This window comes from Octodon degus, unplaced genomic scaffold (genome assembly GCF_000260255.1).
Source record: "Octodon degus isolate 3935 unplaced genomic scaffold, OctDeg1.0 scaffold00014, whole genome shotgun sequence".
NCBI lineage: Eukaryota > Metazoa > Chordata > Mammalia > Rodentia > Octodontidae > Octodon > Octodon degus.
This window is the reverse complement of record NW_004524590.1, coordinates 18,119,062-18,141,989: the sequence shown is the minus strand read 5'-3', so window position 1 is coordinate 18,141,989 and position 22,928 is coordinate 18,119,062. Positions and strand designations below refer to the sequence as shown.

Here is a 22,928-nt window from a genome sequence, read left to right as displayed (position 1 = left end):
AATACACTTCAAATTTCTAAAAAAGTACATATACAGAGAACCACTAAACTGGGTTCTGCTTACCTTTGTTTTTGTTAAATCTATTCACTAGATCAAAAACTAAACATTTATCATAGTAGTAATTGTTTCAGGCAAGAATCAAATAGTGAATGACAAAATTAGTTTGGGAAAGTACAATAAGGACAGGCTATTTATATAACCTCACAGTATCTCCCCAACAAGATTACTTACAAAGAGAATAATTACTATCATTAGACTGAACTAAGAAGGCAGAATCCACATTAAAATTAATACCACTAGTAACAAGTTAAATCAACATTAGACCAGACATAGTACTACTTTCACAATATTCTTCACAAAATGCACAACCTCTATTTAACCATAAGAAAATATCAGACAAATCAAAGGTATTCTACAAAAAGTCTAAGCAGTATCCTTCAAAAGTGTCAAGGTCAGCCAGTCAGATAGCTCAGCAGATTAAAGCGCCTGTTTAGGCAGAGCAGGAACTGGGGTTTGGTTTGCTGCACCATCCCCTCGACCCAGGGAGCACTGAGCCAGCAATTGAGAGTGGGCGTGCTTGCACACACCTATAATCCCAGCACTTGGGAGGCTGAAAACAGGAGGATCACTACAAGTCCAACCTGTATAGTGAGACCCTGTGGACCTTGTACTAATTTAAAGAAGAAAAAAAAAGTGTCAAGGTCATAGAAGACAAAAGACAAAGGAACAGTTTGAGATTAAAGAAAACTAACAAGATATGACAGCTAAAGGCAGCAAAAGATCCTGGGCTGAAAAACATTACCTAAACAAATGGATGAATTTAAAAAGGGTCTATATCCAGGGAGATGGCTCAGGGGAATAAGCGCTTCTCTGGCAAGCGCAAGGGCCTGAGTTCAATCCCTGGGCCCGCCAAAAAAAAAAAAAAAAAACAGAAAAGAAAAAGGGTCTATAGGTAACAGTACTGTAATAAATTTTAATTCCTAATTTTGTATCTATACTTACGTAAATTGCTAACATCTGGAGAACTGGGTGAAGATTATATGGAATTCTATACTGCTTTCTCACATTATTGCAAAAAGAGAAACTGAAAAACAACAAGGCCCAACTTAGTGCCCCTCTCACGTGCATGCACGCGTGAAGGTAAGTAGAGAACCGGACAATCTTACTAACAGAGAACACAGAGAGTCCCACTTACCGGTCATATCTCTTCCAGCAGACTTTTCAGACCCTGACAGGTTAACAAGCACAACACCCCCAATGCTATAAAAAAGAATTTAAAAAACCCAGTCATTCCTGTTAGTAAAATATCAACTATTGAAAGACTATCCTTATAAAAATTACTTATAAATGATCAAAATTAATCTCAACTTCAGGTAAAACTGTTAAGAATCTAGTGATTACATAATTATAGCCAATGATATTCTAAGTATAGTGATGTACTTGTGTTGTCATTTAATCCTCATTACAGACATACCCTTTATACACAAGAAAAATAATGTAGTGTAAAATTTCCAAGTGAATTATACAGAAAATAAATGAAAATCACTGTAGGCTGAGACAGAACTAAATGTTAGACTTCTAGGCAGAGTAGAGGAAGGACAAATCAAAGCCACAACAAAAAGAGGAAACTGTCTTAGGAAAAGATTCCCTGGAAATCATGACGACCCATTTCCGCACTAAGTTAAACAGGAGAGCAGCGCAAGCCTCAGTAGGTCTGCAGTTCCGCGCAGGCGACCAAAGCTGCCGTGGGGTCCCTCCCGCCCAGCTACCCTACCATCGAGTGCCTGCACAACGGTGCTCGCACATACAGCACGGCTGAGTAACAGAATGTTCACCGTTCATCATCGTCTCCATCCTCATCTTTGTGTATTATTAAACTATCCTGCATCACAACTAGAAAGTTAGACATCAGTTTCTAAGCAGAGTAAACTAGATTACTTGTATTTTACCTTAAGATTACAGCTAGTAGCTTAGAGAGTGTAAATCTATCTCCACTGTTACTTGGAAACACTGCGGCAAGGATTAAAGTAAAAAGTCCTGTTGGGAGAAAACAATAAAAAAGAAACAATAAAAAAGAAGTACATGAGCTGTGAACAGTACTATTTTCATTTTAATGCTTAGGTAAATTATGTAACTATTATTTTGGTCATTTTAAATAACTGAGAATGAGACTTTGTTACCTAGATTGCAATATACAAAGATCACACGCAAAACTAGCCTCTAAACTAAATCTTGCTTATTTTAACAATACAGATCAAGCAAGTATAGTCCTATTTATTTTTAAAGAAGCTAAACTGAGCATTCAGAGTAACACTGTCACCTCATCACAACTAAGCCTAAGCCTGTGTGCCAAAGTTATTTTTACGGCTTCAAAAATACTTATTTTCCAGATTTAGAAAGTGATTCAATTTTTAAAAATAAAATACCTACCATAAGACAAATTACAGTTCTGAAATAAGCAATTACATTTAGCCAAAGCATTTAGAAAAAGATCTTTAACAAAGGTTTATACGGAGTAAGACAACTACAACACAAACAGCGAACCTGTACAACTTCAATATATTGTCAATAAAAAAGTACAATGTACTTAAGTAGCACAAAGCTAAGGCAGGAAACTATAAATATTAGGAAGCAGTTATAATGCACATTATAACTCATGTATAAAGTTATAACAAGATAGAAATATGTGCATGAAAACACATACACAAGAAATATATCAATTTACAATGCAAAAAAAATTTACAATGCAGATGCTAAAGACAAATTTCTTACCAGAAGTTGAAGACAAAATATTCACAATAGCCACCTGTGTGTCTGAAAGTGCTTCTTGATATGACAAGTTTGCCAAAAACCACTAAAGAAAAGACAAAGTGAAACCTAGTGAAGGGCATATTTAGATCTGCCATTACAATTAACCCTTTTTTCTCCTCCCAAACACTAATAGATTTTTTTAAAGCTTCCTATTAAAATCACAGGCCTTGCAAAAGAAAAGGGGAAATACTTGTAAACCACAACTACAGTCTTGCTATCCAACTTCCATTACAAAACTAGCAAAGCTTCATTAAAAATTAATATTCAGATATTTTAAAATATGAAGGAAAATGAGTATCAAATTAACTTTAAGCCTGCTGTGCTGGCCCCGCTCCCAGGATGCGCTGACGGGGCGCGATGGTGGCGTGTGCCTGTAATCCCAGTTCTTCGGAGGCTGTAAACAGGTGGATCACTACAAGTCTAATCTAACAGTGAGACCCTGAACACCCTGTAGACCCTGCCCTAAACAGTAAAAAAAAAAAAAAAAAGTAACTTTAAAATTTTCTTTATCCAAGCACAATTAGAACTCCACTGTTTATCTAAATCCAATTTAAATTTGGAAAACTTTTCAAACATTAAAACATATAGATGAACAACACAATGAAAAGTCTATTAAAGTAGATGATGTCCATGGATATGGAGAGAACTAGCAAAATAGTATACCAATGTGTTCATATTTATTTAGGAAATCCAGAAATGTTCTATGAAAACTATATTTCCTGGTTAGTTGTGATTGTTCTTGGTTTTCAGTTCAGATATAACACAGAGTTCTCTTAACTTTAGATATAGTGAAAGAAGTTCTCTAACTATGAGGACGTATTTTTTTCCATTACCTGTTTTATATTAGGACATTCTCATATTCAGTGTGCCTGCACTGATGATGGAGTAATACTTCCTTTTGGTGAAGCTTGGCTGTGTGTGTACCCAAAGATCATTTATTTTCAGTGATAATTCATTTTTAGTGTGTGTGTGAATGGGTTGCTTTTATTATTTTAAGCAATGCTACTATGAACATTTAGTACGTTACCTGCTGGATTACATGCATGAGTGTCACTAAAGTATATTCTAAGAAGTGGATTGCTACATCGACTGAAATAAAGACATTGCTAGCGCTGTTGTTGACATCTCTTGTTATACAGATTAACTTGTGAGGTACATAGTTCAACAGCTTAAGAACTTGTCTGGCAAGCAAAACATTGTGAGTTTGATTCCTGGTACCAAGGTGTTTGCGGGGGGGGGGGGGAATAGAGATAGCTCTTGACATATCTCAGAAGATTCAGCTAAATGAGAATAACTGAATAATTCTAACTATAATCATATCAAAGAAGTACCACAGATACATGATCGTAGAGCACTACTAAAGGGCAGCAAATGATTAAGAGTATAGTAGCCTCCATCTGGTGTACACCACACTCAAGGCGAAGGCCAGATGAAGACTGGCAAGGTAGGTCTAATCTGTAGTCCTCTGACTTCTTAGATAATTTCACTCATGTATCTAACAACAAAAGGAAGTCTCAATGGCTGAAATATGTGATATCAAATATATATGGCGCAAAAGCTATAATCTGTCTGCCTACAGGTGAAGCACTGGGAAAGAGGCATATTCTGATGTTATCTTCAGAAACTTTTCTGAAAGAACAGATAATGCTTACAAATGGGATAATTAGCTAAAAACATTACAGGTATTCAAAGAACTTAAGAACTAGCGCCTAGCTACAAACGCCACAGAAGCCTTCCTCTTCTCTGCCTCCCAGGCTCAAGGCACTGTCATTACAAAGACCAATTTTAACTGCCCTCCAACAAAATTATCCATACAGTTTCCCTCTGCTATTCCAGAGTTGAGGACATCTTACTAACCATAATTATAACAAATAAATTAAATTAATGTAATTTCTTTGAGTGGTAATTCATTTTTAAATTATGTTAAATTATATCATTTAATTATCATCATGTATTCTCTAAATATTTGAAAATAGAAATTGTATATTGAAGGTATACAATGTAATTTGAAATACATATGCATCTACACACATTAGCATTGATTACCACAGTCAAGCACATCTATCACCACCTGTAGTTACCATACCTGTGTGTATGTAAACAACCCTTAAAAATTGTTCTTCTCCCTTTCACAGTATCTATTGTACCTTTTTCAGATTTATTTACTGTTTCAAGTTCTTATACAAACTGTTCAAAGGGAAGGAACAAATGCAGTGAGGGAAAAGAGAAAAGAAGGACAAGAAAAAAAAATATATGTATGTATGTATACAAGTTAGCTTAGGTAAGTGTCCTGTTGATTTCTGCTGGTCTACTGAAAGGAGCAGTTAATGCTTAAATTTTTTTCTCTCTTTAATTTTTATAATTTTTGACTTATTTGCATGCTTATACCTGGTAATCTGAGCAACTAATCTGAAGACCATATACAATATAACAACCACTGTTGAATTCCTATCATTTTGTTTAGTGAAATACTGTACCATTTCTAATGGTTTTATTAACCATATTTTTATTCTCTTTAAAAATAAATACTCTTATCAAACTCCAAGTAAACAATGAGGTATTCTTCCCTGCGGTCACAGGGATGGAAAACATAAAACACACACCTTACCACTGAAATCTCACTACCTCCATCCTCTAGCCCCTGGAACCACCATCTGCTTTCTGCTCTGTGCATTCAACTTTTAAGAGTCCACATAAAAGCGAGACCACAAGTATTTGTCTTTCTGGGCTTGGCCCATTTCACTAAACCAATGTCCTCCACATTCATCCATGTTATAGCAAATGGCTTGATTTCCTTTTTATAAATCTGTAAGTTAAAAACATTACTCTGTGTATGTGTGCACAAGTGTGTGCGTGTGTGAATGTGTCATTTTCTTTATTCATCTTTCTGTGGACACTTAAATTGTTTCTGTATCTTGACTATTGTGAATATCGTCTAATAAAACTGAAAGTGCAAATATCTCTGAGATGCTGTTTTTAATTCCTTGTCGATATGTAATAAAAGGCACTATCAAACAAATAATATTTAACGGGAAACAGACCACCTTAGGTCCTAATAATGCAAACTTCCTTCCCCCACACTAATACGTTAGCTATTACACATATAATAGTGCGTACCTGAAGTTGGCTAACTTGAACTCAAGTTTAAGTACATACACAGAGGCTTTAGATTTTAGTGCAAAAAAGTATAAATTACCCTATCAATGAGTGATCTCATCTTGAAATATTTTAGTCTACAGAATTAAAAATAACGTAAAAATTAGCATCAATTAAAAAAAAAAATTGATTTCTAGGGCCGGCCAAATAGCTCAGCGGATTAAAGCGCCTGCAAACAGGCACAGGACTAAGGGTTCAATCCCCTGGTCTGCTGTGCCGGCCCTGCCCCCAGGGCACGCTGAGATGGCAACTGAGACTGGGTATGGAGGCATGCGCCCATAATCCCAGCTCTTGGGAGGCTGCAAACAGGTGGATCATTGCCCGTCCGATCTAGCAATGAGACCCTGAAAACCCTGTAGATCCCTAAAAATAAAAAAATAAAAAAAATAAAAAAATGATTTCTACTGACCAGCACTGTTCTTGATTTTATCTAAGCTTATCCTTTTATTAAGTTAGACTTCCAAAAAGGTATATACCTGGACTTACTCTAACTTTCTATAAAATTTCCTTTACTGAAGACTTACAAATCTTACTAACTCTCAAAATGTATTTCAGGTTAACTTTTCTAAAAAGTACTCTTAAGATGGAAGTATCCCCAGTGCCTATGGATAAAAGAATGAGTAAAATGCAGTGTATCTACACAACGAAATCTCATTCCACCGTGATAAGGTACATGCTACAACAGGGATGAGCCTATGGGATATTAAGTGAAATGAAATAAGGCAGTCACAAAATGACAAATGATGTCGTCAAATTCAGAGACATAGAAAGCAGAATGACAGTTGCCTGGGATGGTAATAAGGAATAGCCTAATATATGTTATTACAATTATTCTATTTTGTTATTGTTGTTGTTACTCTCTAAATATCCCTAATTTAGAAATGAAAATTTTTCAGTTTTATGTATTTACAGGGGGGAAAAAAGACAATCTATATAGGGTGAGCACTCTTCCCAACTGCAGGCATACACTCAAGGTCTTGGACACATGCTCCACAGATCCTTGGTTTTCTGTTTAAAATTAAAGCAAAGCTTTGCTTTATATCCAAGGAAGGGAGATACCACCTTTCAATAAACAAGAAGTGTGCATAACTCAGAGGTCTTCTTCTGGCCGTCCTGCCACTCAGTGTATAAATGAGTCATATGCCCACCTTGGGGAGATTTTTCCCTTTAAATTTAATCTCTTGACTTAAACTCCTCTCCCCAAATCCTGCCCTCATACCTACTTAATCTGTCTTGTTTTAATGTTTACTAGTGAGATGCTTTCATTACGTATCACCACAAGGCAACTTTGAAAGGAAGCATACAGTTATAAAAGTTTAGTCCTGCTTTATGCATTTAAATGCACACAGAAGTCACAACTGAGAGCATAACCCAAATATATGACCCTTTAAACTATTTTTACTATAACCATATATATTTTTTTTCTTTTTTCCAAAATCATGTAACAATTCCCAAGGATTCTTTTTGGATTTGCAGAGGAATACATTTGTCAAATTAGCACTAAAGTAGAGGCTACTTGGCCAGAGTATGACACAGAAAAACAAGTTGCTCAATGAGCATAAGGGGCAAAATTATGAAGCAAAACACCTTATAATTCAGGCAAATAATTCTGACATTTGCATACTACACTGGTCTAAGGTGCTTGGCATAAATTTAAGAATCATAAAGGCTCATATTAAAAAATCTTGTATTAGGTTTCTTCCAATAAAATATATACATGAAGCAGCCCTAAAGTTCATTTTCAGAGTTCTCAAACTCAGGCAAGTCTCTGATTCTAGTAGCCCAAAATATAAACTTACTGTACCATTACTCATCTTGATATCTTTGGTACAGTTTCCAGTTTCTATGAGATCTTATCTGTTCTGCAAGAAATTCTGTAAAAACAATCACTGAATACTTGCTAAAATAATACTTAAATATATTTATAAAACTTTAATATAAAAACACTGATCTAAAGAATTAAATGCATACAATAAACTGTTATCTGAATATTTACCAGCCCTTGTATAAACCACAGTATAAAATAACTCTTCATTGTTCTGATCCTGAGGCAATGGTAAATTCTGAAAATTTCAAAATTGTGTGTGTGTGTGTGTGTGTGTGTGTGTATGCATATGAATACATGTCACAGGATTTACTGACTTCTAAATTTTTAAGGTATATAAGCATTTAACTTTTATATTCTCCCAAATGATATCACATGGCAGCCTAATGTCACATTCATCCTATACTTCAATATTAAATTATTGTTATAAATATCATCTATATAGTATCTAAAAGTTTTTTTAAAAAGACCTACCACAAAGCAAAAAAAAAAGCTAATTTTTGCTACTTGAGTGGCAGTCAGTTTGCCCACTGTTTTCAATATGGACTCTTGGTCTTTCACAGTAGGATAGGACATGCGAGACAGCTTGGCTTCTAATGCATGGCTTGATGGAAGCTGTCGAATCTCCATGATATTACTAAACCTTACTCGAGACTTTTTGGGAGCTGCAAAGAAAAGCATAGTACAAAATCATCACATGTGCCTTTTCATATAACTAAAGTACAAATTTTAATTGAGTCACAAATTGATATTTTTTAATTCATTTTTTATCAGAGTAAAATACTCAAAGAAAATCAGATATACTATAGCTTTACTTACTCAAAAGAACTGGAAAAATAATTCCATCTATAAAGAAGTTATATAGGTAAGTCAGAAATGAGACCCAATATTCAAACAAAACTTCTGCAAACGTGTGTATAAACTCCCACTTGGCTCAGGATTTCATATGATTATTATTTTAGCATTCATATTTGGATTTTTATTCATAGATACCCAACTTAAGAAAATCCTCTTCCTGGCAAAGCATGCACTGCATTCCTCTCTTGGCTCAGTCCTTGTAAAGGAGATTATGGATAAATGCCTCACAGCGAAGCTAGCATCCTTCTGACAGATGTTGCAAACTACTATTGCTTGATAGTGGGGTCTTTGAGTGCATGTTCAACAAAATAGTGTTCATTTAGGAAAACAAAAGGCTAAGTGTGGTAGTACACATCTATAATCCCAGTAATCTGGGAGGCTGAGGCAGGAGGACAACTCAGTAATTTAGCAAGACTGTCTCAAAATAAATTTAAAGAGGGGACTGAGATGCAGCTTAGTGCAAAGGTCCTGAGTTCATTCACCAGCACTGCAAACACACACACTGCATGCACATGAGACCACAGATTCCAGTGGTACTTTCTAGTTGAAGTGATACAAAAACAACCCATTCAAACTTCTAGAACACTTCAGGCCAAGTCAATCCATGTGAAACAAAGCTAGCAGGTAATGGTAGACAACCCACAAAATCAGCAAGTTTGAGGATGCCTGAAGAAGCTAACATTTCCATCTACTTCTTAGTCATGAAATTACTCACTTTTTTCAGTATCAATGTTTGTGCTCTCAGTTTTTTCAGTTGGAAGGTCATGAAATTTCACAGGAACATACAGTGGTTCGCTCTGAAACACAATAGGAACAAACATAAGCAGCCCAAATGAAAGCTGAGATACTAAAATTTAAATGGAAGGGATGTAGACACACATACCATCCAAAACATAGCTACTCTCCATCATGTTTATACAGCATAACTTTTCTAAAATATAGGTTAAAATCTTACGAAGGAAGCTCAACCGATCCACGCAGGGACAGTGACAAGAATCAGTGTCTAGAACTTTGGCACATTGTGACAATACTTAAATATCATACAAACAGACCTCTCTCTCAGCTAACATTGTTTTCCAGCCCTTTTCATGCATTCTTTTACAAAGTTAACTACTAAGCGCTAAGCATGGTGGCATGAACCTGTAGACCCAGCTATTCAGGAAACTGCAGCAGGAGGATCATTTAAGCCCAGGAGCTCAGAGGCAGCCTGGGCAACACAAATGATCTTCTCTGTCTCCCCTAAAACAAACAACACACTGAGCTCCTACTTGTCATGCACTGTTATAGGTTCTGGGGATAAGAAAGCACAATGATCACATGGTCTAAAGAGAAAGGCAGTCAGTGAGGGAAAAAAAATATGCATATATATATATATATATATATATATATGCTAAATTGCTTTATTATCTAAGTTTCAACAAAAAAACAAAAACTGTTGAAAACATTTACATGGTTAGTAGACAATAAAAAAGTATTTACTGGTACCACATACCAGTTCAGAGCAGTTAAACATGCATTTCTCATTAGTTGTGAAAATAACTTCAGGAAATAGATATTTTAAAGGAAATGCTTTAGAAGCAGAGACATAAAATAACCAAGTAATGGACAATAGAATTAAGGTCAGACTGTCTAACCACACTTTTCTCTTCTTTTTTTAAAATGTATTTGGTACAGGGTCTACGGGTTCTGTAGGGTCTCACTACACAGATTTGAACTTGTAGTGATTCTGTTTTCAGCATCTCAAGTGCTGGGATTACAGGCACATGCCACCAAGCCCAGTCTCAATCTCCATCTCATGAACCCCAGGGTTGGGGCCAGCGCAACATGGGGGATTGAACCCTGGCCATTGCGCTCTATCTAAGCAGGCGTTTTAGTTGGCTGAGCTATCTGGCCAGCCCTAACCACACTTTTAAGGTCCACATTTTTAAGTTATTTTAAATACCTCACTAACTTTTACAAATATTCTCCACATGTTCTTTATTTAAAGTACAATTCCTCAACTAGGCTATATCTTAAAAGTTAACAACTTTGTATTTCTTTGATTTCTATTTTAAGTCCTGCTACTCTAGAACTCTTGAGAATAAAAAGAAATTCCGTAAATGAAAAGACAATAGGGTCTGGGAAAGGACAACCTTTGCATTACATCAAACTTATTATAACATTTGGCACAGAGCAATGTGACATCTTAAGAGGTAAAAGCACTCAGGTAAGCAGGCTGCCAACTCAACTATGCCTTCTGCACTCACAGAGAGGAGTGGTACTACCTTGTCAGTGCTTAAGATTCAACAAGACATTGCATTTTCACCAAGCTTAATGAAAATCTTCCTAGTACCTAGTATCCTACTTGGCACACAACAGTCCTAAAGTCAGTAATTCTGTACTTCCAATAAAGCCATCAAGCCCGTGCTTCACAACTGGTACATTAGAGTGACTTAACTTTTCTCACAATGCCACATGTGGAAAGAAAAGTACTATGAACAATATATTTTAAAGAGATGCTGTAGAAATGGCCTTAATTAAAAGAATGGACTTTAGTGTCTCCAACTAGATTATAAATGCTTGCGATAAGTATGCTAATTATTTCATTCAATCTTCCCTCTCCGCTTTCCTCAAACACATACTTTTTTTAATTTAAATTTTTTTTCTCCATAATTTTATTTAGAAACAAGTACCAATGAAACAGTTTCAAATCAAATTGGTAGGACAGTTCCAATAATTAACACATTGCATACTCTCTTCCTAGTGGTTATTTGCTATACAAGATGCAGACATTATATCCTATTTACAAACACTGTAAGAACAAATCTATTCATTAAGAGAATGTAACTATATATCTATCCTAACCATTTTGAATACACAGATACAAAATGAACATTCAATGGACATTCATCTGTATCCCCTTTTTTGTTTAGTTCTGTCATTTGAATATTATAGGTGTGTTAACTCAGCAAAATATATTCTAAAAGAGTCCAGTAGTCCATAATAGTATTGGGTCTTCCGCTTGACTGGCAATGTCAGAAATTGTTGATCTGAGTCCCCTACAGCTCAACATAACAGCATGGCTTTACTTCTTATACTTCATTTTTATATTTTCTGCTGGATGGTTAAACCAAGATAAAGCTCTATGCACCAAGAGTGGTAGCATTTGGATCTGATAAGGTCAGTGAAATCCCCTCAGGATTTATCATGAGACTCTATACCTCAGATTGTAGATCCTTTGTCAGTGTCAGCCATGTGGATGAGTCAAGGCCATTGCTTGGCCAATTTGTTCTCTGCGAAAGCCTGAGAAAATGTTTTCTCTCCATGTGACTCTCCTTAGGCACACTCTATATCATCAAACACTTTCCTCTTTGGCCCGATAATCTCCTTGATCAGAAAATTTGGGACACAACTGAGTTACATGATGTTACAGTACAGGTTCTCATATGTCCTGAGTCTTAATTGACCTTGGAAGGCTAGGGCCAAAATGTTGGCTTTCCTTGCAGCCCTCCTTTTACTCTAATTTTTGGTCTGCAAACTTAGGTTGTTAACCCTCCAGAAAAGAAGTTTATTGTTATTACCATATAACCTAAGTTGTTAAGCTTAACCTCACTGTCTGAATATCAAACATCTTAGGCATAACATGGAACAGGTGTTTTTCATCAACCATTGATATGTCAAACTTTAAGTCCCTACAGAATATGATGAAAAAAAATTAAAAAATTAAAATATATTTAAAAATAGGCATAAAGAATTATATAATTACTCTGTTTACACATAACTCCAGAAATCCAACCATATACAACCTTGTAGCAGGACAGTCCCGCAACATTCCATTTACTGTCTCCTGCCTTCATTCACCACCCCTTCTTTCTGAACAATCATCTACCTGAGAGACAGCACAGCAGCAACTGGCATGTCATGACAAGCAACCCGTATTCAGAAGACTAGAATGGCAGGCACTCCAAGCATGAACCTACTATTACAAATTGCCATATTCAGTGCAGTTACTTAGTTTACAGGTGTCAGTATATATATAGTTAGTCAGGGTGAGAATCTTTCCAATTAACTGCTACATTCAAAAATCTTCTGAAGATTCTCAGGATCACTGCCTTACCCATCTTCTACATATAAATGTATGGCTTGCCACTGTCATATTTTCTAGCTCTTCTCCTTTCCCTCTCTTAATTATTTAGTCCTCAAGTTCTTGCTTTCCTTTCAGTTGTATTATACCTATTTGTATTTCTTTTGAGTTCTTATACTAGGGAAACTAAACAATATTTACACATGTGTCTGGTTTATTTCACTTATGAGTATATGTTCAAGTGGCATCCACTTCAATATAAAGGCTTGGAGCTTATCATTCTTTACAGCTGAGTAATACTCCATTGTATAAAAATGCCACATCTTTTTCATCCATTCCTCAGGTGATGGGCATCTTGCTTTTTTCCAAGATTTGGCTATCACAAATTGTGCTGCTATAAACATAGTCACACATGTATCACTATATGATGTTCTCAGATTCTCCAGGAATATTCCCAGTAGAGGAATATTCCCTGGTTTAAATGGGATTTCTAGTCCAACTTTTCTAAGGAGTCTCCACATCAGGTTGCACCAGTCTACATTCCCACCAGCAGTGCAGAAGGGTTCCTTTTCCCCATAGCCTCTCCAACATTTGTTGTTGGGTGATTTCTTTATGATAGCCATTCTTTCTGGGGTGAGGTGATATCTCAATGTCGTTTTAATTTGCATTTCACGAATGGCTAATGATGTGGAACATTTTTTCATATATTTATTAGCTTCTTTAATTTCGTCCTCTGAGAAGTGTGTGTTCATCTTAGATGCCCATTTCTGGACTGGGTCTTTAAATTTTGGGGCCCTAGTGTTTCTTAGTTCTTTATAAATTCTAGAGAACAGGTCTTTGTCTGAGTACTTATTTGTCAAGATTTTTTCCAAATTTATGGGTTGCCTTTTCACTTTGTTGGTAATTTCTTTTGATGTGCAAAAGTTTCTCAATAAGAACAGGTCCAAATTGTTAAAGTCTTTCATGTGTTTCCCGTGCGATGTGATTTTTGTTCATGAACTCTCTGCCTATTCCTGTCTTCAAGAGTTCCTCCTACTTTCTCTTCCAGGAGATTTAGTGTCTCTGCTTTAATGTTTAGATCTTTACTCCATTTTACTTTAGCTTAGTGCATGGTGATAGACTGAGTCAAGTTTTACTTTTCGGCATGTAGAGAGCCAGTGTTTTCAGCACCATTTGTTAAAGAGGCTATCTTTCTTCCAGTGAGTATGTTTGGCCCCATCATCAAAGATAAGATGGCCGAGTGTGTTCGTAGTGGCTTCGGCATCTTCTAATCTATTCCACTGATCCTCAGGTCTATTTTGTTGCCAGTACCATGCTGATTTTATCTCAGTAGCCTTGTAGTATAATTTCAAGTCAGGAATTGTAATGCCTCCTGCCTTGTCTTTATTGCCCAGGATTGCCTTTGCTATTCTAGGTCTTTTCTGGTTGCAGATAAATTTTAGGAATGATTTCTCTAGCTCTATGATGTATGTTGGTGGTAGTTTGATAGGGATTGCATTAAATCTGTACAGCAATTTTGGGAGTATGGCCATTTTCACAATGTTGGTTCTTCCTATCCAGGATCATGAATATCTTTCCATTTTCTGAAATCCTCTAGGATCTCTTTTTTAAGAGTACTGTAATTTTCCTTGAAAAGATCTTTGACTTCTTTAGTAAGATGAATTCCAAGGTATTTCATTTTCCTTGGTGCTATTGTAAAAGGTATTGTTTATATAATTTCCCTCTCAGTGTGTCAAACACATATTCTTATACTCTCGAACATAGAGCTCTCATCAAAAAATGAATGTTTAAGGTTTTTTAAAAATTACTATAGTAAAAGACACACTGCCATTAAACCCTCTCACTCTGAATACACTTAACCCAGTGTTCTTGCCACTTTATGAAGCAGTTGTGGAAGTCACGCTTTGTGTCTTTCTTTGTGCTATCACAGCTCCTTTAATGACCTGAATTAATTCAAAATGTTTACCTCTTAAAAAAACACTTAAAAAAAATTAAAACAAAAATGTTTACCTCTCATTGTAATTTTGACTTTGAGAAAGAGCCAAAAGTCACATGGTGCCAGGTCTGTTGAATGAAGTGGGTGAGGATATACCGTAATGTTTTTATGAGCCTCCTTTACCATTGGATGGCACCTGTCAACAAAAATCCACTGAATTTTTTTTATCATACTTGGCAAAAACACAGATGAGGAGTTCCAGAACTGCTTCAGAAAGCTGTAAGAACAGCCAGGTGTGGCAGCACAGGCCTGTAACCTCAGCGCTAGGCAGCCGAGCCAGGAGGATCACGGTGAAGTCAAGGCCAGAAAGCAGCAAGAACAATGGGTAAGTGTGTTCAAAATGAGAGGAAGTATTCTGAGGGGAAGAACAGCAATGTTCTTTATATATTCATTGTATATTCTGATCACACCCTTGTGAACTTTATTTCCACAGCCTAGAGTGTTTCCTATGTACTAGTTGCTCTAAAATATGAATGAACAGTTTGTGTATATATTCTCAATGGCAGACAAAAATGTTTCTAAATTATCAAAGACCATGAAGTTGGAAAGACGGCTTAAAAGAAAAAAAAAAAAAAAAAAGGAGGGAGGGAGGAAGATTGTTTTATTAGTTCTTATCCTTAAGCAGTTTACCTCTCCCCCTGCTCTTCCCAGATAGCTGAATTGCTTACCTCCAGGTTCCAGCTCTCTTTAAGGAAGAAAAGTAGCACTGTAATTCTCATAGAGAACAACCAACATTGAGTTATAGCTCCTAATGTATCTTAGGGGCCATCAGAGCTATCTGAGTTCTTTCTGCCATGGCTGAACAAGAAAAAAAAACACGTACCAAAGAACTAGTCATAGTTGTGTCTGTTGTGCATGCAGCGAAGTAATTTTCAGCATCTGCAAACTAAATACAGATAATAAAACACAGTATTCAATTAAATGTGTGGTACAGGAGTCATCACACACCACTCAAACAGAGCCAAAAATCCAGAATAATCCTGTAAGAGTTGATTAATAATAACAATCGTAGCTAATGGGAAGTATTTAGCCATGTAGACTAGGTATTAACATTCTACCTTTATTAATGAGGAAATTGAGACTGACATTTTATCAAAGTAGGAGAGACTAAAACTCATATCAGGATTAAATCTCAAGTAGCTGTCTTGTGTCAAAGCCTAGTTTACCCACAATCAAACTACTGGCAACAAGACTCAAGCACAAAAGTCCATCTTCTCACAGAACCAATATAAATCACTTTTTAAAAAGAGTTAGAAGTAAAAAACTACATAGGCAACATAGAAATTCTCCTGTCCAGCAAACAGGAAAAGTAACATGAAATATGTAAATTAAAGATACCAATTGTTGAAATTCTGGCAAGGATTAAATCCCATACACTGCTGAGACATGAATTGGTACAGGCATTACTGACTATAATTTGGCAGTAAGAAGAGCTTTAAAAATATTATGCATCTTGTACTTTTAGAAACTTTAAATCAGCAACTACAGATTAGTACAGTATAATGAAATCCCTATTTATATCAGAAAAAAAAAAACCAAAAATCTGTCAAAGGTTAAATAAAATAGGAAAATAAAATATGATAAATTTTGTTTAGAAAAATATCATTACAAATTGAATGAAACATAAAAGCAGCTTAGCAAATGACAAAGCCTAGGCCAGTGTCTGCTATGCGTAATCTTTGGGACACTTGAGTGTAAAGCTATTGATAGTATCAAAATTTACACTGGTCTTAGAATTGTGGGATTATAAATCCTTACTCTTGTTACCATAATTTACCTTCAGCAATGAACATTTATTACCAATACAATTTAAAAATACAAAATATTCTAGTAATTTTAAATTATAAAGTTCTTCATGACATATAAGTGGGAAAGTTATAAAACAGGACATAAGGATACAAATTTTATTTTTGTAAAAAGTAAAAATACACATATAAAAAACAATAGCAGGAGGGTCAGCAAGACAGCTCAGCGGACTAAGTGCCTGCTTAGGCAAGTGCAGGGACCAGGGTTCAATCCCTAGTACCACATGCCATGCCAGCCCCAGGCCCAGTGGTGCACTGAGCCAGCCACCTACACCCAGCATGGTGAGGCTGGAAACAGGAAGATCACTACAAGTTCAATATGTGTAGTGAGACCCTATACCAAATATTAAAAAAAAGAAAAGCAAAAAAATGAAAAGCAGGACATATTGTTAGTGGTTATTCTTTGAATGACAGAATTTACTGTTCTCTCATGTTTGTTCTTCTATATTTTCTGTACATATAACATTATACAATGTCTTCCTATATGCCAAAATACATTCACTGCACATGCATTTCCATGATGCATATATATTTCTCATGCAAAACAAAATATACATATTCATATTTTAGTAAGTTAAATTTGTGTGCGTGAATGCAATTTCTAGACTTCACCTTAAAAAAAATATTGTAAGGTTCCTAAAAAATGTTTTTTTGAGAAATGTGCTCATAAGACAGGAAATAATTCTATTTTAACCTCCCCCAAAAAAGTACAAACCAAAAGACAAAAGAGATACAGGGACCACTGAGGGTTAAGGGAAGAAAGACTAGGGGCTTTTGTTTAATAGGTACAGAGTTGTGGTTCAGGATGATGAAGAAGTTCTAGTGATAAATAGTGGTGATGGTTACATAGCAAAGTGAGTATACTTAATGTCACTGAATTCCTTTAAAAATGGTTAAAATGGCAAATTTACATATCTTAGAATACTGAAAAACAGAAAAAAGGTTAAAATGGTAAATCAGATGTTGCACATACACTAAAAGAAAAAAAATATAAAGAATAGTTTTATATTCTTCATTCTGAAAACTTCAAAATTTCTAATTGTGCCCATGGAGCTAGCTCAGGGGTCTAAGCATATGCATGGCAAGCACAAAGACCTGCATTCTACCCTGGCACCTCATGCCTTGCCAGCCCTGTGGGAGCCAAGGATCAAAACCGGGTGTGGTGGGGCACGCCTATAATCCCAGTGCTGAGGGTGCTGAGACAGGAGGATCACTATGAGTCTGAGCCATGTAGTGAAACCCTGTACCAAATACATGAAACTTTTTATAAAAATTTCTAATTCTACAAGGAGGATTTACCACTACATAAACTATCACTACCATTTTTATATACATCACAATAATCCCAGTATCTTTTTTTGTTTCTATTAGTCTTTTTTTGTTGTCTGTACTTTTTTGGGGGATTAGCATAATTTCCTGTCTTACCTAATGAATATATGTTCAGACTCTGAATAAGCATGTTATATGAGATTAATGAAAGAATACAATTTGACTACTCCAATGCCTGAAACTTGTCCTGAAATATAGTTTTAATTTCAATATATAAAAATGAATTATTCTATTTCTACAATAGACTTTATAACTACTAGATGATCCTCATCCAACCTGTAATTACCTAAAACTCTAGATACTCCTGTCCCTGTCTCCTTTCTTTCTATATTAGCTGACTTGGGCTACTTCAACAACTAACAACTCAAAAGATATGAGGTAAGGGAGAAGGAAAGTAATGCTATACTTTTGATTTCTGATATTCTGATATCAAGTTGATTAGAATATATTTAATATTTTGGACAAAAATAAGTTTTTCTTGTATTCTATCATTACTCACTTTAAACAATTTTAAGTCTATATGTAAAGAAATTAATAATCTTTAAACTTTGAAAATTTATGCCCTCCCCAACAAACAAAATTAAAAACTTACAAAAGCAGCATGCTTTCCTCGAAATCTTCTTGTGCACTGCTGCCTCCATGGCTTCCAAATAACAAAGCCCAAAAGGTACAGAACAAACATAGATGTTTTTGCAAAGGTGCTGAAAAATGGTTTGTTGTACTGCGTGAAAACATACTGTAGGGAAAAAGTTACACAGAGAACTTTGAGAGGACTTTAAAACTTACCACTCATCTCTAAGAAAAAAAGGCCTTTATATGATTTTTAATTTTTAAAAGATTCTTTTTGTACAGGAAAGGTCAAAACAATCTAAATTCATTTCTGATACTGTATTTGCCTTGCATATAAAGGTTCCTTTTGCCAAACACAGCAGCAACAACATCCAAAAAAGTTTGGCTCTCTATCCACTGAAAACCTATCATGCAACAAACCTGTACTATGGGCTAAAGAAAAATAAGACCAGCTTTCCTACTCTTGAGAAGTTTACAGTCAAATAGGAGACCAATAAATAAAGAAAATACAGCACGATGTGCTAAGTATCATGACCAGCTCAGGAAGGTGAAGGAAGTTTTCTGAGAAGCTACTGTGAGCTGTGTGGGCAGGGCTGAAGAAGAGTCAGCCCAAACACTGGAAATGACATCAAACAAGGCAACAAGATAGAATGGCAGGGGTCGGGGAGAAGGCTCAGTAGAGTAAGGGCTTCCCTGGCAAGCGCAAGGGTCTGAGTTCAATACCCGGGTCTGCAAAAAAAAAAAAAAAAAAAAAAAAGAATGGCATATGAAGAAAATTACATGAAGTTTAATGTTTTAGGAAGTTATACAAGAACCTACAATCTTCATATAAATTGGAAATACCAATATAAAGTTAGCATTTTTGTCTACAGATAAAAAAAACACTGAAAAGGGTGCACTGAAAAGCTCTAAAAAACTTGACAAACAAGGAAAAAATCAATTCTAGGGACCAGGTGACAGTCTGTACCATGTTGTACTAACAGAAACTACTGTCCTAGAGGCAACAGTCAAATCCAAGTATGAGGGAAGACATGTACACAAGCTGGGTGTGGTGGTACACACCTGTAATCCCAGCACTTGGAAGGCTGAAGCAGGATCCATGAGTTTGAGGCCAGCCTGGGCTACACAGTGAGCTCAAAGCCAACAATATAGTAAAACCCTGTTGGAAGGAAGGAAAGAAGGAGGGAAGGAAGGAAGGAAGGAAGGAGGGAAGGAGGGAGGGAAGGAGGGAAGGAGGGAAGGAGGGAAGAAAGGAGGGAAGAAAGGAGGGAAGGAGGGAAGAAAGGAGGGAAGAAAGGAGGGAAGAAAGGAGGGAAGGAGAAAGTGGACTGGCAAGATAGCTAAGCAAACTAAGCACCTGCTTAGGCAAGTGCAGGAACCAGGGTTCAATCCAGGGATCTGCATGCTGCCCTCCTGGGTGTGCTGTGCAGGCTACTGAGACAGGGAGTGGTGGTATATGCCTGTAATCCCAGTGCTAGGGAGGCTGAGAACAGGAGGCTAATTAGTAGTCTGATCTGCACAGAGACCCTATAGCAAATACGAGAGAGAGAGAGAGAGAGAGAGAGAGAGAGAGAGAGAGAAATGTACGTAAGTCTAAGGCATCTTGTGCCAGAAAACAAAAATAAAAACAAACAAAATTAAAAAATTAAAGATTATTGGGGTCATATTAAAAGGATCCCAAAGTCAACTTGAAGGGGCTTCCAGTAGTCAAACATAAGACAGTTTAAGCTTTAAAAGCAAACATAAAATATATAAACATTAATGAATTTATAATAGTCACTGTGGAAGTTGCTAGGTAATTCTATTCTAAAATGGACAAAAAGATTTAAAAAAAAAAAATCAAGGTATGCTCAACTTGTACATACGAAGGTGTTTCAGAATAACTAAATAGTAGCTGTGGAAAAGTTCTCCCTAAAGGATTCTAGCCAATAGAAAGAGTGATCTTTAGAAAAATAACCATTTTGCAACTCTTACCAAGGCAATAATCATATGGACATTTCCCTATTACCTAAGGGTTTAAGCTGGCATCATCAAAAATAAGACTTTTGGCCATTGAGTGATCCACACTGTAACGCCGCACCTGGTGTTACCAAAATACTTGTTCCTAAAAAGCTCAATCTAAGACTTTACACCCTTTTGTCATTTTACAGAAAATAAAAGAACAAGTTAACAAGGAAACAACAGCAAAATCAAGAATGTGTGATATATCTTAAGAGGAAAAATTACATACTTTTAACAAACCAATGAGCTGATCTGGATGAAGTATTAAAACTTGAAACAAGCTCTTGGATAAAAGTTGTTATACAGCCTCCCCTCGATTTACTGAGATACAATTGAGGAAACTAAATATTTTTACTATGTACCATATGGCATTTTGATTCAAGTTATATATTGTGAAATGATTACCACAAATAAGTTGTGTTTTATTTTACTTTGTTCAGATATAAATTGCTAAAATACAATTCAAGGGATCTGTCTAAATTTTCTTATCTGACAAGTAAAATAATTTATTTAAAACTGTAAAATTTCCAAGCTTAGTTCTCTGCCAATATTAAGATTTCCTTGACGTAAAACTACAGAATGTTAATCTAGATTACTGGAGAGTTTTAAAGTGAAAAACTAATGACCTGTTGCACTACCAAGCCTAATTCCAGAAAGGATGAATCTTTTTTTATTCATAAGCTTATGTTTTACTTAGCTATGATGTTAAGAACCATACTATCAAACTATCTCTTTTGACATTTAAATTTGTTTGTAAATGGTAGTCTGCCTTTGTATGTTTTGTTAAGATTCCCACAACTGAGTTGAAATGTAGCTAATTCTTTTTTGTAGGAATTATTAACCAAACAGAATTAAACATGTAGAAAGAAAAACTAACTTGTGAACTCAAAATATTGTAATGCTATCAATGGGTCATCAAAGACAGTATTTAATTGAAGGCACTCACATACTGTATACTTCAGCAGACACACACATATGTGCATGTGCATTAATAAGGACCTGCACAGGAAAGCTTTTCTGATCACTTTTATTCATTTTCCAAAAGTGAGGTCTTGTTTGCTTGTTTTAGGGCAGTGCTGAGTACTGAAGCCAAGGAATTTCCCACGCTAGACCAATCTCTACCACTGAGCTATACCACTACTTCAAAAGTATTCTTTCTACTTTAAATGGTAGAAAATTGTTTTGGATCCTGAATGGTTGCTCACCACAAAAAGAAAAAAAAAGAAAGAAAGAAAAAAGAAAAGAAAGAAAGTATTTGCAGAGAAATTGAATTTAGGAATTAAAAAACTAAACTCATCTAAAATATTAAGAAAATATGATATCTCTAACCCTACAAGATGCAGGATGATTGCATAAAAACAAAGGGCATTTTTACAATGCTAACTAGAAATGACACTGACTCAACATGAAAGAAAACCACTAATTCAACAGTATTTAAAATATTGCAGTCAGGATTTCTAGTAATTGCTAGAAATACTATGGAATGAGAGTGATACCATTACTAGGTGATCATATCACTCCTGGAGAAGAGGTACGTACCGAAGTGAGTTCTGAGGAAGCAACCCAGATCACATCAACCAGCAGGAGAATAACGATCCCAAGAGCCATCCGCCTGCGTTGAGTGAAGCCACTGCTCGGGGAATTTATTCGGTTCATGATAAATACACACACCATTTGCAGTCTGTTTTTAGAAAATACAAGTCTCATTACAGGTGCTTTTTAGAAAAACAACCATATAGAATATGAGACAAGAAGTACAGAGAGATACCTGACATTTGTCAGCTAATGTGTAGTAGGAGAATTTACCTTGTTTTAAGGGCCTCTCTGAGATCTTCAAAAGCAACGCCTGAAAAGCGGGCAGATCTCAGGCTAAAAGGAGGCGAAGAACTCAGCCCACCTACAACCACGACAAAACGATGCTTATAAAAATGTCACAAATCGAGATTCTCCACATCTTTCTAAATTCACCTGGAAACAGAGCAAACCGAAGAACACTACGAAAACGTGTTCAGCTCGGCCGACATCTTCCTCCAGGCTTTCGCGTCACCCACTGTGTGCCTCGGGGCGCGCGGCGCGAGGCCCACGGGGCGGGGAAGCACCACGCCCCGCGCGGGCCCCCCAGGAGGACCAGTGAACCCCACAAGGCAGCGCCTCTGAGCACCCCACGCAGAGCCCGCTCGCCTCGCCCAGCGCACGGAGGGCTCCAGCCCCAGCACCGCGCCCGACGCGCGCCCGAGCCCCAGGTCCCACGCAGGGCGTCCTCGGGCGCAGGGGAGCCGCGCTGGGCTCCCCACCCACCCCGCGACCACGGCCGGCGCCTTAGACGCACACGGCGTCCCCAAGAAGCGGGCACACGGCGTTACAGGGGATCCTCCTCCCTTCTCAGGAGGGGGCGGCGGCGACACCCCAGCCGCGAGCGAGGCAAAGCCGGGCGTCCGCTCCGGCCGCCTCCACGCTCCCCGCCCCGAGACTTGCGCGCCCGGCCCCGGCTCCGCAGCCGCCGCGAGGGCGGAG

The 22,928-nt window shown here is 36.7% G+C and overlaps 1 protein-coding gene across 1 annotated transcript in view; it reads right to left on the bottom strand.

Moving 5' to 3' along the window:
• Nucleotides 1-22,773, bottom strand: part of Slc35f5 (solute carrier family 35 member F5) — a gene marked incomplete at its 5' end in the record, with an annotated part of 44,136 nt that extends 21,363 nt beyond the window's left edge. Inside the window, 10 exons of the mRNA XM_023709686.1 lie at nucleotides 1,196-1,260; nucleotides 1,950-2,037; nucleotides 2,773-2,854; nucleotides 8,267-8,457; nucleotides 9,366-9,447; nucleotides 15,533-15,595; nucleotides 18,436-18,579; nucleotides 21,954-22,095; nucleotides 22,221-22,311; nucleotides 22,713-22,773. Of these exons, the coding sequence (XP_023565454.1) occupies nucleotides 1,196-1,260; nucleotides 1,950-2,037; nucleotides 2,773-2,854; nucleotides 8,267-8,457; nucleotides 9,366-9,447; nucleotides 15,533-15,595; nucleotides 18,436-18,579; nucleotides 21,954-22,095; nucleotides 22,221-22,311; nucleotides 22,713-22,773 (1,009 nt within the window). The remainder of the gene's footprint in view (nucleotides 1-1,195; nucleotides 1,261-1,949; nucleotides 2,038-2,772; nucleotides 2,855-8,266; nucleotides 8,458-9,365; nucleotides 9,448-15,532; nucleotides 15,596-18,435; nucleotides 18,580-21,953; nucleotides 22,096-22,220; nucleotides 22,312-22,712) is intronic.
• Nucleotides 22,774-22,928: the final 155 nt, after the last annotated feature.